The sequence below is a fragment of the Plasmopara halstedii genome, assembly GCF_900000015.1.
Source record: "Plasmopara halstedii genome assembly, contig: Scaffold_202, whole genome shotgun sequence".
NCBI lineage: Eukaryota > Oomycota > Peronosporomycetes > Peronosporales > Peronosporaceae > Plasmopara > Plasmopara halstedii.
The window spans coordinates 91,930-107,174 of NW_020187123.1; the positions used below are offsets into that span (position 1 = coordinate 91,930).

Sequence of the window (15,245 nt, forward strand, 5' to 3'; positions counted from 1 at the left end):
GTTCTGGTAAAGCCAGTATCGGTGCATGAAGGAGGCTGTCTTTGACCCTGTCAAAAGCCTCCCGTTGCTTGGTGTCCCAATACCATTCTGTATCGTTTAGAAGGAGATTCGACAATGGCCGTGTCATTTCCGCTTTATTTTTTGCTGTACCTGTGCAAGTAGTTGGCGAGGCCAAGCCACTTGCGCAAGTCCTTTTGATTTTTTGAAACCAGCCAGTCTACAGTGGCCTTGACCTTAGCGGGAACCACTCGAGAGCCACGCTTCCCAACGAGCACCCTAAAAGAAAAAATTATCGCGCCGAATATGCACTTATCGGCATTAGCATATAGCTTATTTGTGTGCATGCACTCCAGCACCGCCTTCAAATGGACGATGTGGTTTTCCTCATCTATCCTCCCGTGCCTCGTACGACTGTAGACAAAGTATGTATGTGCATACGCCCGGTGGGGCCAGACCAATTGCGTCACAGGACGATTAAATGTTGCTGGCGCATTTGACAGCCCTTGGTGAATCACCAGCCACTCCCAGAGCATCTCCCTCGAAGTACTCACCGCTGTCAGCGGGATATCACTCGGTCTCATGGTTAATGGGTAATATTCATCGATTAAGTAGAGTGCGCTGTACTTTGTACATCCAATCATATTGTTCTGGAGAATATCTTTCCTGGGAATCGGCGTCTGTGCCGGAATGGTGGCAGCGTTAACCTTTTTGTAAGCGTGAACGATACGCCACTTGCCGTTCGGCTTCCGGGCACAAATCGTGGGTGTCGAATGGGGAAGTTTGCTCTCATGCACCATTCCTGCGTCGTGCTTTGCACGAATAAAGGCGGCAGTGACATCACATTGCCCCTTGGTTAGGGGCAATGGCGTGTTACGAAGTATTTGGTTCCCGAAGCCAGGTCAATTTCACGCCACACACCTCGTTCCGGAGGTTGGATCGACGTCTTGGAATTCCTTTACCAAAGAATAGTACGGATCCGAAGGATCCTTCACGATCGATGATCCACTTCGTGCGTTCATCACCCTCTAAGTGTCCTCCAGGACAGCTTCATCCAGAAGCGATGACGAGTTAATCTCCTCGTTCGGTCTTATAATGACCGCCTCGGCTTAAATGCCTGCCTTCAAGGCACCGCCAAACTCTTCGAAGGACATATCGTCCAGCTCAAGAAGAGCATCCACCGCGGAAATAGCCTCGAGGGTGACGTCGCCGTCTTGCTCTCCCGCCATACCGTTGACAAGGGTATATAGCTGTGCGCTATCGTCTACGGTAGACACGCCCTAGTCAGGGTCGACGATCTTACGGCCTCACCGTCTCCTCTCTATAGAGGTTTTACGTCTCATCTAGACCAGTGGGAACACGCGCTCGGCGTCGTCCAGTGTCCCCACTCCCTGCTTTATCGGAGCCTTGATGTTATGAACAACATCCGACGAAGAGCTGCTATTTCCGCAGTCTTTGTCCAGTGGATAACGTGCCACTCCACGTGCATCACTGGAGCCTCGCCCTCGATGCCTCGGCCCGTGGTCGACCATGCCACCCTTGGTATGCAGCGACTGCTTCAATACTTGAGCCGCGCTCAGTGGGTTACGTACCACTCCACGTTCAGCCCTCGAGCCATGCTCGGGACTTCTGTACAAAACATCTTTGGTGTTCGACAACTCGGATACTCCGTTATGCAGCATATTGACCGTCCCGGTCCAGTGCCCACACCAATAGTGTTTCTGCTTCCTAGCAGAGGTGGATTCATGACTAACCAAAGTGCGCGTAGCGCCTAAACTCATGGTGCTCAAAGCATGCCATATCAAGGATAAGGTCATACCTTGCATTCAAGTCTAAGACTAAGCAGCGTTCGATGCTATCAAGGTCAAAAAATTGACTTTGAGATCCTCAGGGACCCTCGACACAGTGACACAAGTTCCGTCGCAAAGCGAACAGTGACGGGTTCACTCAACCACACTTTCAGCGCCTTAGCATCCAGTAACTTCTTTCAATCGTGGAGCGTCGAGCATAACCGCCCAACGCCCCGGAATCGATAAGGATCGTCCATGGCTTCTCAAAGCCCTCCAAGGTCGTTCTTACGACCAGCAAGCCCGGCTTGCATACACGTTCCGTGTTCAAGAGCACAGAGCTCTTCGGGACTGGACCCTGCTGCCCTCTACCTTTTTGAGATACAACGGAACTCAGTTCTTCCCCAGTTTGGCGCCCCGCGCCTACTGGGTTTTCTCTTTTCCGCGACAATTCTGGCTAGTTAGAAGCGGGACGTCGGCTCGACGAATTTTTGCTCGCCTTGCGCACGGGCCAAACAGTCCGAAGGTGACGGGTGTCTCCCCAGACAGAATACTGTCAGGCTTATACGCTGCTCGGCAGCTCGGAGCTCTCCCTCCTCTTTCTCGGCATAGCTGAGATCCATTGGCTCAGGCCCGCTCGACGAGCTGTGAGAGTGTGCATTCTTGCCAAGTCGTGCCGACTTAAAGTTGAGCTCGACATTCAATACCACGTTTACCGCTTCTTCAATAGAAGTCGGATGTACACGGAAGACTTCCAATCTGACCACGCCAGTGCGGAGGCCCTCCATAAAGACGGCCTCATGGAGAGGATCGGCTGCCATCCCGGCAATGAGAGTTCTCAACGCTTGGACAAAGTCCACCATCTTATTCTTACCCTGTCGGGCGGCAAGGAAACGCGATCGCACGCGATATGCCTGGTTGGGCGGCGAGAACACTTGCAAAAGCTGACGCTTCAGCTCCTTCCAGGAGGGGGACGTAGCTTCAACCGAAGCACCGCACGTTGATGCCCATTCTTGCGCTCGCCCCCGAGCTTTGAGATAACTAGCGCCACGGGCTGTTGCACGTTCTGGAGCATGGCGGATGCCATAGCCATCTTAATCTCTCTTACCCAGAGCAGAAGATTCTTCATCCTTATTCTCGAAGTTCTTAACGCTCATCATAACCAGCCTGGGTCGGGAAGAGTCATCCATCGTCGACGGTGGCGTCATGGTCACCGTCGACGCTGACAGCTTTAGCTGTAGATGATCTAAAAGAGCATCTTCATACTCTGAAAACGAGACTGGCGCGTTTATCGCCTCGAAACCTTGCAAAACAAGGTGTTTCACGCCCTCACGGCCCAGCAGGGACACCAGCTTATTAAGCCCGTCCTGCATGCCTGACAGAGGATCAGTCGTAAGGACTCAGGCGTAGATTGACAAAACGTGCTACCAAGAGCAGCGGAGCTACCGTAGCTCTTTGCTTTGAGGAAGCTAAGCTAAGGTCACCGACCTGACGTTCTTTACAATAACCTGTACGAGTGCAGCAGACCGCAATCCGCTGCCTCTAAGTGATCTTTAAACCTGAGTCAAGGTAAATGAACTCATTCTTTCAAAATTGAAACTGTGTCTGATTATTTTATTGGCGGCTTTGCCGCCATTATTTTGAACCTTGTGTTTCTCTGTTCAATATAGTAATACCTAGTTAATCTAGTAAAATCTAATTAATATGCATTACTACTGGTAATCCTACCACGTAGTGGCTTCTTGTTACGGTGTAGCCACACCATCGTGTGATTACACCAACTTGTGTAATTCAGACCTATGTCGGTCACATCATCTTGTGTGACTCGCACTTCCATACAAGGGTACGAGTCACCCCGTTACACTAAGTAGTCGCGACATATATCGCCCTAGCTCTACTCATGTTGAGCATTCCTCTTCACTAAGTTTCTGCGTATTCTCATGTGCGGAATCCTAGACTGGAGACCGCAAGTGCAACGCGCTGTTAATCCGATCAGAGTAAGACCGATTTTTAAGCCTTCCCAAGTTTCGTCATTCAGAGAACAGACTTTGCCGTCCCTGTCTATAGAAGGCTGAACACTCAGCATCTGTGACCTCACGATGGATACCATATGCGCTCCCGCCAACGCCCGGTCGGAGTGCTCCTATATGTGTCTCTTTCGCGCATTTTCATGGCTGTGAAAGCCTCCAGGCGAGCAGTTACGGCTTCTAGCATTTTGCCGCCAGCCCCTGATTCTTTGGGACCGCCGATAGACTTGAAGTTCCTACGCGTGTCTAGTAGTCCTGGGGTCAAGTAATCCGACAAATAGTGTATCATCGTCACAATAGTTTCATGACTCGGCCGTAGATTGACCACTAGTACTGCTGAACAATGATGTTGTCATGTACTCAAGATTTGACAGCGCACAGAGGTTGGATTCGTATGCTCTGACCAGGAGCGGAACCGAGAGGCTTCTTAGTAACTAGTAACCAAGTTGTTCTGCCAATTGAAAAGTGACATACTTCTTGGATCATCTTGATTTCGACTGATACTAGTTATTGCTTGACGTGCTGCACTCGTACAACTGCTTCGGTAATTGCACGAAAGCGTAATGTGAGTTTCAAAATTTACCCTGGTTTGTATTTTGCGCAATTGTATAGAAGTGTATGCACATATTAGCATAGGCATACCCCATTACAAAAATAAACTTGGACGGCAACTCGTCACAGTTTTGGGCCTGGTGCATAACATCTAGCCAGCAATTTGCTCGTGTAAAACCAGCAATTCAATTTCTCACTCACAGTTAAAGTGGTTCTTGGTCGTTCACAGCTGTCTCTGCTTGTGTAAAATTTTGAGCTTTTACAACTTCTGGTTTCCAGTCGTAGGATGAGTCTGATTTTTTTGGAAATACTTCTTTTACACAACATGTAATTAGCCACGATAAATCCAAAAGATATTGTGACAGTACTATCAGTACTGTATTATACTTGTTGGCGCCGCAAACTATTATTGCGTTCTTTTGCGACAAGTCGACTTGTCAAATTAGATGCTGAAAACAGCTTGTTCAGATTTAGAATTATAAAATAGAACTCATTCAGCTGGTTTATAAGATATAGTTGCATCCTACAGCCGAAGCATAAAGATCAAAACTATAAACAGACTTAGCTTATAAAGAAATCTATTATTGAGAACAGCGGGGCTAGGGCTATAGCTTAAATTTACTTTTTCTATATTCTTACGTTGGAAATCCACTCCAGATGTTAAAAATGGTATTGACTTTCGCAAACCACTCATTCGTTACAGTTAGCTTAATTAATCCCTACTAGCTTTTCGTAAACGACCTTCGAACCGACTTAGGTTCTAGGAATATGATCAGCATTGTTTATGTTTATGGCAATTGTTGCTTGCGCGCGTGCTTAAGGGTGAGCGACATGATCAATGTCGTCCGTTTGGTAATTGCCACAGCAGAGTATCACTATTCTAATTGAGAAAGGTGTATAGTAAGTTCATTTCCCAGTCCTTTTTCTTAGCACAAGTAAAAGCGACCTGTCACTGGCAAAGTTGCGCTATCTTGGTACAGTAAAAATAATAATAAGATTATAATGATGCCGTTAATGGCAAGTATTTCTGAAGTGTATGACCAAGCGTCTGGTAAGGTGCAATCACTCTGTACCTATCAACAATGCCGCAACCATCACGGTTGCACCAATCTTTAACCGTTTGACTCACTTTATAATCAGTGTCGTTCATCAAAGAAGGTAAACCAAGACATTTATATGAAGTCTTCAGCCATTTACACGGTTGCGGAAACTCCAGTTTACGCTGATGAAACCAATCGACGCGATGACGCATTTAATGCCATTGATAGTCCCAAGAAAACAGTAGAACCGACAAAACCTGCTGATGGGCGTGTGGTCTCCATGAGCGAACTCTTTTCGTATGCCGATCGTATTGATAAGATCCTTATGATCCTTGGTACTATCGGTGCATTAGCTGCTGGAGTTTCTCAACCCATCCAGATTGTTCTCTTTGGTGATGTGCTCAATACATTAAATCCAGCAGATCTTGGGGAGGATATCGAAGATGGCATTCGAAGTGTCGCTCTTAATTTTGTCTTTGTCGGCATTGCCGTCTTTGTATCTGGTTCCTTTCAAGTAGCTTGTTGGACCATCACTGCTTCACGTCAAGCTAAACGCATACGTAGTGAGTATGTCAGTGCGATCTTGACAAAAGAAATTGGGTGGTTTGATATAAATGAACCCATGCAATTGGGCTCTCGTGTGGCTGAAGCCACTGTGACTATACAAGAAGGCATGGGTCGCAAAGTTGGCGATGGATTGAATTTTTTCTCAATGGCGGTGTCAGGTATTGTCATTGGCCTTGTCAAGGGATGGCAATTAGCTTTGATCTTATTGGCATTTACACCATTTATTGCATTTACGGCATTTTTGGCCATGAAAGTATTATCATCTGCTACTCAAGCAGGTCTCGAGTCGTATGGAAAAGCAGGTGCAGTAGCACAAGAAGCACTAAGCAATGTGCGTACCGTACACATGTTTAATTCGATACAACACTTTATTTCAAAGTATGAACATGCACTTGAGCAATCAACAAAAGCGGGTATCAAAAAAGGGTTTGCTGTTGGGTGGGGAACAGGATTGATGTTTGGTACTGTCTTCTTTACGTACGCAGGGGGCATGTACTTTGGTGCATTGATGGTGGCCAATGATAATCTAGATGGCAATAATTGTACTGGCAACGGATGTTATGATGGCGGTCGAGTACTTACAGTCTTCTTTTCTATTATCATGGGAGCTATGGCACTCGGACAAGCGGCTCCAAGTGTTGAGGCAATCACGTCGGCTCGAGCAGCAGCATTTCCAGTCTTTCAGACGATTAAACGTCCGTCATTAATTGACCCACTAGGAGATGAAGGCAAAAAGCTGGATAAGGTTATGGGTCGTATTCAGATTGATAATGTTTCATTTTCGTATCCGTCTCGACCGGATGTGGTGGTTTGCAGAAACTACTCTTTGACAATTGAACCTGGTGAGACGGTAGCACTTGTTGGTCCGAGTGGCAGTGGCAAAAGTACTATGGTGTCGCTACTTGAACGCTTTTACGACCCGCTTAGTGGCTCTGTAAGTATTGACGGTGTGGATGTCCGCACATTAAATGTTAAGTGGCTTCGCTCTCAAGTCGGACTTGTGGGTCAAGAGCCCTCACTCTTTGCCACCTCTATCATGGAAAACATCCGATACGGCTGCCCATCAGCATCTGACGACGAGGTAGTTGAAGCTGCCAAGATGGCTAACGCATACAATTTTATCATGGAATTTCCACAAAAATTTCAAACTGAAGTGGGGGAACGTGGAGCTCAGCTTTCTGGTGGACAAAAGCAGCGAATTGCTATCGCACGTGCAATTATCAAGAATCCACCAATTTTACTTTTGGATGAAGCTACCAGTGCATTGGATACGGAGAGTGAGCGAGTGGTTCAAGAATCTCTGGATCAGCTGTTGGCCAACTCTCATCGTACGACCATTGTTGTTGCTCACCGACTATCTACAATTCGAAATGCTAGTCGAATAGCAGTTCACAGCGGTGGTGCAATTGTGGAAATCGGTCCGCATGATGAATTGATGAAGTTGGACAATGGCCATTACCGTCTCTTGGTTGAAGCTCAGAGTCGCGTGGCATCACAAGAGACAGAAAAAGCTGCAATTGAAGAGATGACCATGGATGACATTGAGTCAGTTGACGATGACGTGGTACGCTCTAGACGCGTTTCGCGGCAATCGATCAGCCGACATAGCATACTAGAGAAGGATATTGTTCAGAAACCAGACGATGATCAACCAGGAGATGTCGATCTCCCTCCATTTTCGATGGCTCGCGTTTGGAAAATGTCGTTACCCGAGTGGAAATATTTATTTGTGGGCTCTCTTGGTGCTATTGTTAATGCTGCAGTGTTTCCAGTGTGGGGTGTCCTGCTTGTCAAAGTGACTGTGCTGTTTTTTCAGCTCGATTATACGAAAAGCCAAATGTTGACGGATGCTCGCTGGTGGGCAATTGGATTTTTAGGACTTGGTATCATGTTTGCGCTATCAATCACACTGCAACATTATGGCTTTGCTGTCGTCTCGCAAAATCTCGTTACTCGTGTGCGTTTGTCGACGTTCAGTGCAATGCTGCATCAAGAGATTGGATGGTTTGATCTGGACGAAAATTCGTCAGGTGCATTGGTCTCTCGGTTGGCTACCGACTCAGCAGTGCTGCAAGCAATGACGTCGGAAACACTTAATCGAGGACTTATCAATCTCACAACAATCACGATTGCGTTTGCCATTGCCTTTTTTTATAGCTGGCAAATGACACTTGTTCTGATAGCGGCTTTTCCAGTATTGGCAGCGTCTTCGTACGTTCAAGCTCAGCAAATGGCCGGTACGTCGGGCAACAAGAAAAATAATGATGCGGATACAGCTGCTGGATCTTTGCTTGCTGAAGCGATTGGTTCGATTCGTACGGTTGCTTCTTTCAGTATGGAGGTCGCGTTAAATACATTATACGTAGGGTACTTGAGCGCCTCGAAAGCGGCTGATGTCAAGATTGGCATTGTTGGGGGCTTAGCATTTGGAGTCTCTCAAGGAGCCACGTTCGAGGTCTTGGCCGTTCTCTTCTATGTGAGTGGCCGCTGGATTTCGCGTGGCATCATCACTTTTGAAGAGTTTTTCATGGTGCTGATGGTTATCATGCTCAGTACGTTTGCAATTGGAATGGCTGCACAGGGAGCGACAGATGGAGCCAAAGCCAAGCGTTCAGCTCAGCGTGTATTCAAAGTTATTGATCGGAAGCCTCTAATTGATTCTACATCGGGCACTGGACGCACATTGGACCTAGTCAACGGTGACATTGAGTTTCGCAATTTGGTGTTCACGTATCCAGCGCGTCCGGATGCTATGATTTACAAGAATTATTGTTTAAAAATTGCGCGTGGTCAAACTGTCGCACTCGTGGGTGCCAGTGGAAGTGGCAAAAGTACAGCGATTTCGCTTATGGAGCGATTCTATGACCCAGCTGCCGGTGTCGTGACTTTAGATGGAATTGATTTAAAAGAATTGAATTTACAGTGGCTGCGGGAGAATGTGTCGCTTGTTAGTCAGGAGCCAGTACTGTTCGCGGGTACTATTGCTGAGAATATCAAACTTGGCAAACCTGGATCCACGCGCGAAGAGATCATTGAAGCTGCTAGAAAAGCGAATGCATTTGAGTTCATCTGCAACTTTCCAAATGGTTTTGATACGGATGTTGGTGACCGTGGTGCACAAGTTTCTGGTGGCCAGAAACAGCGAATTGCCATTGCTCGTGCCATCTTACGTGATCCAGCAGTGTTACTATTGGATGAAGCGACTAGTGCTTTGGATAATGAAAGCGAGCGAGTAGTACAGGCGTCACTTGATCGACTGCTCGCTATTAAGCAACGGACGACAATTATTGTGGCTCATCGCCTCACTACCATTAGAAATGCAAATCTTATAGCGGTGACAAGCAATGGTGCTATTGTTGAACAAGGAACTCATGAAGAGTTGATGCAGATAAATAATGGCATCTACAAGGGTCTAGTTGCGCGTCAGATGAACACACACTAGATGATAGAGTCGATAAATTTTCTATAATGCAATAACATAGGAATTGGTTTTCTTCATGCATTATATGAGGCTGTAATGATGTTGTCTGAATGTGGTGAATTCCTAACGGCATTCAAGTGCGCACTAGTGTTTTTAAACTGCCAGCAAGACAGGCGAGAGTTAAGGCTTTGTCCGCTTCAATAGTATGGATCACTTTGCTCAACAGGTGCGTATGCGTTGTCGTTATGTTTACCTTTATCAGTGTGCTCTGAAAATATACCAAAAAATGATTATGATTCTTCGCTAGGTTCAAGAGACGGAAAAGCTACTGAACAATCCCGAGGCGGAATGGATGGACAAATCTGAGGCGATTACTAATCTAGCAAACACTGTGGAATCGCTTGGACAATCTGTGAGTCATAAAGATGCCCTTCGATTGCTGATGAGCCTATCGGTACGTACGTGGATGTCATTATTCGCTTAAAGAGCCTTTATTATTAACCATTCAACTGTGTAAGGTCGGACTAAGCATACAGCTAGGTTCAACGCGGTCTAAGCTCGTAAGGAATACGTGCGAGTGTCTTCTGAGAATAATTAATGTCATGGGACAAGATTTTAAGGATATGGCCAACGCTTTACTGCCTCAAATCGTCAGTACAGCCAAATCGACATCGGTGGCGATGCGTCAGCCAGGATCTAAACTTTTGCACGAAATGTCGAAGGTCGTACGTTATGACCTGGCACTCATGAGAGAAATTTACGAGGAGAATTCGCACGGTGGGTGCGAAAATCACCATTTTGTTTGAATCTAAATGACATGTTTCGTTCAGCCAAAGGTCGTTTATTGGTGCTAGAGCAACTTCGACTTGTCTTCGTTTATTGGAGGGATGAAGAAGTTTTGCAGTATGAGTCGGATGTGTGCAAAATAATTCAACGGGGACTGGAGGACCAAAACGAATCTGTCCGTAAGACGGCGCGTGAGACTCTTGCTGATTTCTCTGTTAAGTGGTATGGAAATTCCTATTTTGTAGTCGGAGAGCTGGTAGCTGATTGATTACATAATGCTTGATACGTAGGAATGAACGCGCAATTGAATTTGTCGACTTGCTTTCAGCCCAATCAAAAGGGCTGCTTGTGCATGATCATCGTGAATCGCCGATCGCTAAGGCAATTTTAGAAAAGCATCCTGATATAATCCACAATCTGGACTCGTTCAGTCGAAGTAAGTCGGCTTTCTCTCAGTCGCGTGTGGGTTCCCGCGAGTCTCCACTGCTCCGACGTGGGCAAAAAGTTGAAATTTACGCATCAGAAACAACTACATTGAAACAGCTCGAAAATCCAAAAAGTTTGAGTCCAGATGTTATGAATGCAGAAGGCAGTATGGAAACTCATACTACTGATCCGAACTTACGATATCCATTCGACAATTCTAATGTTTCGAGTGGAAGTGAATTGGATCAGCATGATCAATCTCCAGAAGCGTTTGATGGCTCGCAGATGCATGAATATTCTCTGGCTCATTCAGCTTCAAATAGTGTGCAAATGTCCACTCTGAAATATATGGACGCCTTGAATTCTTCTTCTTGCTCTTCAAGTCAATCACGATCGTCAAGCGCATCTTCTACACATGACGAAGAGGCAGAATCGATTACACCGAGTGACTTAACTTTGAAGAGATTTCATAAACAGAGCCCCAATTTTCAAAGCATCAGCTCACAGAACGAGAAACCTTCAAAAGTATCGACTACTTCAGAAGAGCATCTATCCTTGCTCCCTCGTCCACGTAGCTCCACGCTGAAAACGAGTAGATGTAGTAGCCCCTCTTCACCTATGCTTGAAGTAAAAGATGACGAGGAAACGATTGAATCAAGCCTAGGCGCATATGAGGAGCTTGTCAACAAGCAGCCACCTGGCTTGAAAGCAATTTCAACTAAATTATCCTCAGACAACGTAATCATGAGATCAAGATATCGACGTCTGGATCAAGAAAACGAGCTGCACCAAATGCCCAGTTCCAAGTCGTCAACGCTCAAGTCGTCAACGCTCAATTCGCCACCACTAGATCAGCTGCAGCAAGCTAAGACAGAACATGCGTTAACTGACCGCGCTTTTGAGAACGAAATGTCGTCGATGCTAGAACAATCCAATGCTGGCAGCGCATTATCTAATGAAGACGATGTCATGAATTATTTTTACGATGGAAGCGTTCATACGGACTTTATTCATGAAAAAATTCGTGACCAACAAAGCGAATATCACGACAATTTGGCGGAGAAATTGCCTGACCCGCTAAATTTTAGTGCAGTGAGTGGTTGTACGGTACCAGATGAAGGTCACCTTAATGAAGGTTGTGTGAAGGACAGTGATTTGGTACAAGGCTTAGATAATTTGATGCCAACTTTGCACGACAACGTTTTACCAGCCAGACATAGGCATTATATCAAGCAAAGTTGTCCTGAAGAAGAAGCTGATGAACAGCACAAAGAACTGGACACAATGAACTATCCAAGTGACTCGCTTACGGCCTTGATGAACGTTTGTGAAAATATAAAAAGTCTTCGCAAAGTCACACGAAACGTTGAGATGGGCTTTGGATTTGGAGAAACATGTAAAAAAGAGCATGTTGAAATAGCGATGCACCACACACTTATTGCGAGCACAGCTAACGAGGTAGAGAAAAGCCCGCACGCAATGTGCAATGTGCAGTCTCCAGACAAGCCTGGCATAAAGGATCTATCATATTTGGAGTGCTCGAAACAAGGCGATCAGAATATTCTAGCTCCACCCATCGATGGCTCGTATGGGCAGAAAGATAGCTACGAGGAGCAATCATTTTTGGATACGTCTATGCCAGCGTTTCGCCCAATCTCATCTTCTAATGATCGTGCAAAGACAAATGACGACGCTTTCGTGATAACGCAAGCTCAACAACCGAAACACATTCCTGTATCCGAACGAGCTACCAGGATTAGCGAGAATGAGTCTCACTTTGTTGACGATTTACACGTTGCTGAAAATACTATCAGTCGCACAGAATCAAAAGGAAGCTCTCATGAAACTTTTCAAAATCAAAATTCAAACATTACCCATGGTGATAAAGCTTGCCGTTTCGACGCTGCAGAAAAACTCTTTGCGCTAAAGGAGCCTGTATATGTCCACGACCGCTACGATAATACACAGTTGCCGCATGAATCGTATGTCACACCAAAAATACCGGAGCGATTGCCGAAAGAGTTGTACTCCACGCGTTCGACTTCGCGGTATGCTGCCCCAACAAGCATGGGAGCAAAGCTTTCTTGTGCGCTTAGAAAGAATGCTGCGATCAAGAATACTAGCTCATCTGCTGAAACCGTGATTGCCGATAATGCTGGCGAGGAAGAGATTTCGAACCAGGCTGACGAAATTACTCCACTTTTGCATTTGTCTGTTTCGGGTGATGAATCAGAACCAACCGAACTTAAGCATGCTGACGCAACACCGCTCAATTTAACACCACCATACAATACACCAGGAAGCGATAATTCGGCAGCCAGCAAGCAATCTAATTTTTGTAGCAAATCTCTTGCTGTGATTTTTTCGGCAATTTTCTGCATGGCGGGTCTCCTGTACGCTGCGAAGAAAGTTAACGAGTCACGCGAATACCACCTCAACCTGAAATCACGCATTGATAAGTTTGAGGCAAGTATCGCCGAATCCCATTCGAAAGTGCTACAATTAGAAGGAGACTTCACTGTTTGGACTGAATATGTGCGAAACCTTGCGGAAGAAGAGGAAGCAAACGCACTGACGCAACTACAAGCACTTCATACTGAAGTGCAAAGATGGCAACAGGACATGCATGACGACCTCGAGAAATTCCGACAGGCGCTTACTTTGGACTTCATTGACACTGCGTTTGCAAACTTGGACGTGAATGATGCGAAGAAACGTGAAGATTAAGCAGAAAGCAGCGCTGTCAAAAGGCGTGTGTCGTCAAGGTTTATCGAATGATTTGTCACTTTTAATTTATTGAATTCTATCGTGATACAAGAAGAGCACCAAGTGCCTTTTTGACTCAAAAACTTCCATCTTCGTTTTGTGCGTTCTTGTCGACAGCGACATCCAGTCTATGATTTGCTTTTCTCAGCTTGTCGAGAGCCTCAAGACCCTCCTTGCCAAGAGTGTTTCCCCCCATTTCAAGCGTTTGTAAAGACGGATGCGAGTGTAGTGCATCGAAAATCGTCACACTCAGTGCCATATGCAATTCATTGGCACCGATGCCGAGCGTCTCAATGACCGAATTGGCTAGAAGTATTGGTAACAGCTCGTTTAGTCCTTTGCCAAGCTTGTTGTTGAATAGATGCAACTGAGTCAGCGATTGAGCTTTAAGCAGCGGCGTCATCCCGGTACTGGTAAGTCCGTTGTTGCCCAAATCTACGTATTTTAATGTCGAGTTGTGACTAGCCAGCACGTTCGCTAGAAGCACAGCTCCTTCATCCTGACACTTGTTGTTATTCAAACGCACAATTTTCAGTGTTTTGTTCTCACTCAGTCCCTGAGCTAGTGAAGCACACGCAACTTGCGTCAGATTATTGTCAGATAAATCGATCTCGATCAACGTCGAGTTTTGCTGAAGTGCCGTAGCGAGTGCAGCCACATGCACGTCACTCAAGCTGCATTCCTTCAGCTGCAGCTTCGTCAACGATGTGTTCTTAGCCAGCGCATCAAAAAAAGTGCACGACGCATTTTCGAGCGCATTAAATGACAATTGTAGTGTCAACAAAGAGCACTTTTCACATTCCAAAAGCATAGCCAAGTGGTCAAGTCCAGCCCCTGACATCCCCACGTCTGTCAGAAGCAGCTCCTTAACTCCCGACTGAGCATTCTTACGCAATCCCTTTGCCAATTTTTCCACACCTTGGTCTCCAATTTGATTACGGGAAAGCGCCACTATCGCTAATGACTGGTTGGTTTCGAGCAAATTGGCGATGGCAGCTGCGCCGTCGACACCAAGTGACTTGAATTCTAAGTCCCAAGACTGGATACTTGAATGGGCGTTGCGAGCTAGACCGGCACTTAGAGCTTGAACTGCTTGATCTTTAAGATTTTCCGATCCAAGACTCAAGTGTTTAAGCGTCGAATTGACTGATAAGCAGTTAACGAATGCCTGGAGTCCTTGGGGTCCTAAATGATGACCAGATATATAAAGCTCTTCAAGCACTGTGTTCTTGCTAATTGAAGTAGCTAATTGAACCATATCCGAGTCGCTTATTGCGCGTGAACGCATGACATAGAGACTTTTGCTTGTCTTTGGGTTCGCCAGCTTCTGCAACAGGTCATCCACTCCAGCATTTGTGCCCCATGCCATGATTAAGACTGTTATACACCAATGACTTTTTATGAAATTTTATTCATTTCTTCTTGCAATATTAAAGTTTAACAGTAGGCCATTATAACAATTTATGAAAGAGAGCAAGGCAACGTGTCATTACCTATTTATTTATCAACGCAATATATGACATTGCTATTGTAATTGCGCTCGGTGATTGACGGGAGTAAGGAATCATTCAGCAGTACTGCTTAAATATTTATAATTTACTAGGCCCTCATTGTTGGTCTAACGAGAAAACTATAAAAAGGTCTAAAAATTCTTCCAACATTTATCATTTTTAAGCTGTTGTGCTGCTAAAGCTAATTAATTTTTTCATGTTGCTGCAATATTTTCTGAATTTTCAGCAAGTTTTGGGGTAAAACATTCTAGCATCTCCCTGTGCACGGCCACACCAAAAACGAGGTTTTATGCAGAATTTCTTCGCTCACAAATGGACAATCTTTAAATTGCTACAACAAGTAGCAGTATTAAGCTAATCTTAAG

At 45.6% G+C, this 15,245-nt stretch overlaps 3 protein-coding genes across 3 annotated transcripts; 2 read left to right on the forward strand and 1 right to left on the reverse strand.

Moving 5' to 3' along the window:
• Positions 1–5,539: 5,539 nt before the first annotated feature.
• On the forward strand, positions 5,540–9,412 carry PHALS_02509 (atp-binding cassette superfamily; the record flags this gene model as incomplete). The annotated part of the gene is made up of 2 exons (XM_024720490.1): positions 5,540–6,383; positions 6,456–9,412. The coding sequence occupies 2 exons, from the start codon at positions 5,540–5,542 to the stop codon at positions 9,410–9,412; spliced, it is 3,801 nt and encodes a 1,266-aa protein (XP_024572778.1).
• A 184-nt stretch (positions 9,413–9,596) lies between these two features.
• Positions 9,597–13,330, forward strand: PHALS_02510 (CLASP N-terminal domain; the record flags this gene model as incomplete). Its single annotated transcript, XM_024720501.1, has 5 exons — positions 9,597–9,617; positions 9,699–9,845; positions 9,910–10,168; positions 10,222–10,399; positions 10,468–13,330. 5 exons carry the CDS (start codon positions 9,597–9,599, stop codon positions 13,328–13,330), a joined length of 3,468 nt encoding a protein of 1,155 aa, XP_024572779.1.
• Positions 13,331–13,445: 115 nt separating this feature from the next.
• On the reverse strand, positions 13,446–14,738 carry PHALS_02511 (LRR-containing protein; the record flags this gene model as incomplete). Its single annotated transcript, XM_024720512.1, has 1 exon — positions 13,446–14,738. The coding sequence occupies one exon, from the start codon at positions 14,736–14,738 to the stop codon at positions 13,446–13,448; it is 1,293 nt and encodes a 430-aa protein (XP_024572780.1).
• Between the last annotated feature and the right edge of the window lie 507 nt (positions 14,739–15,245).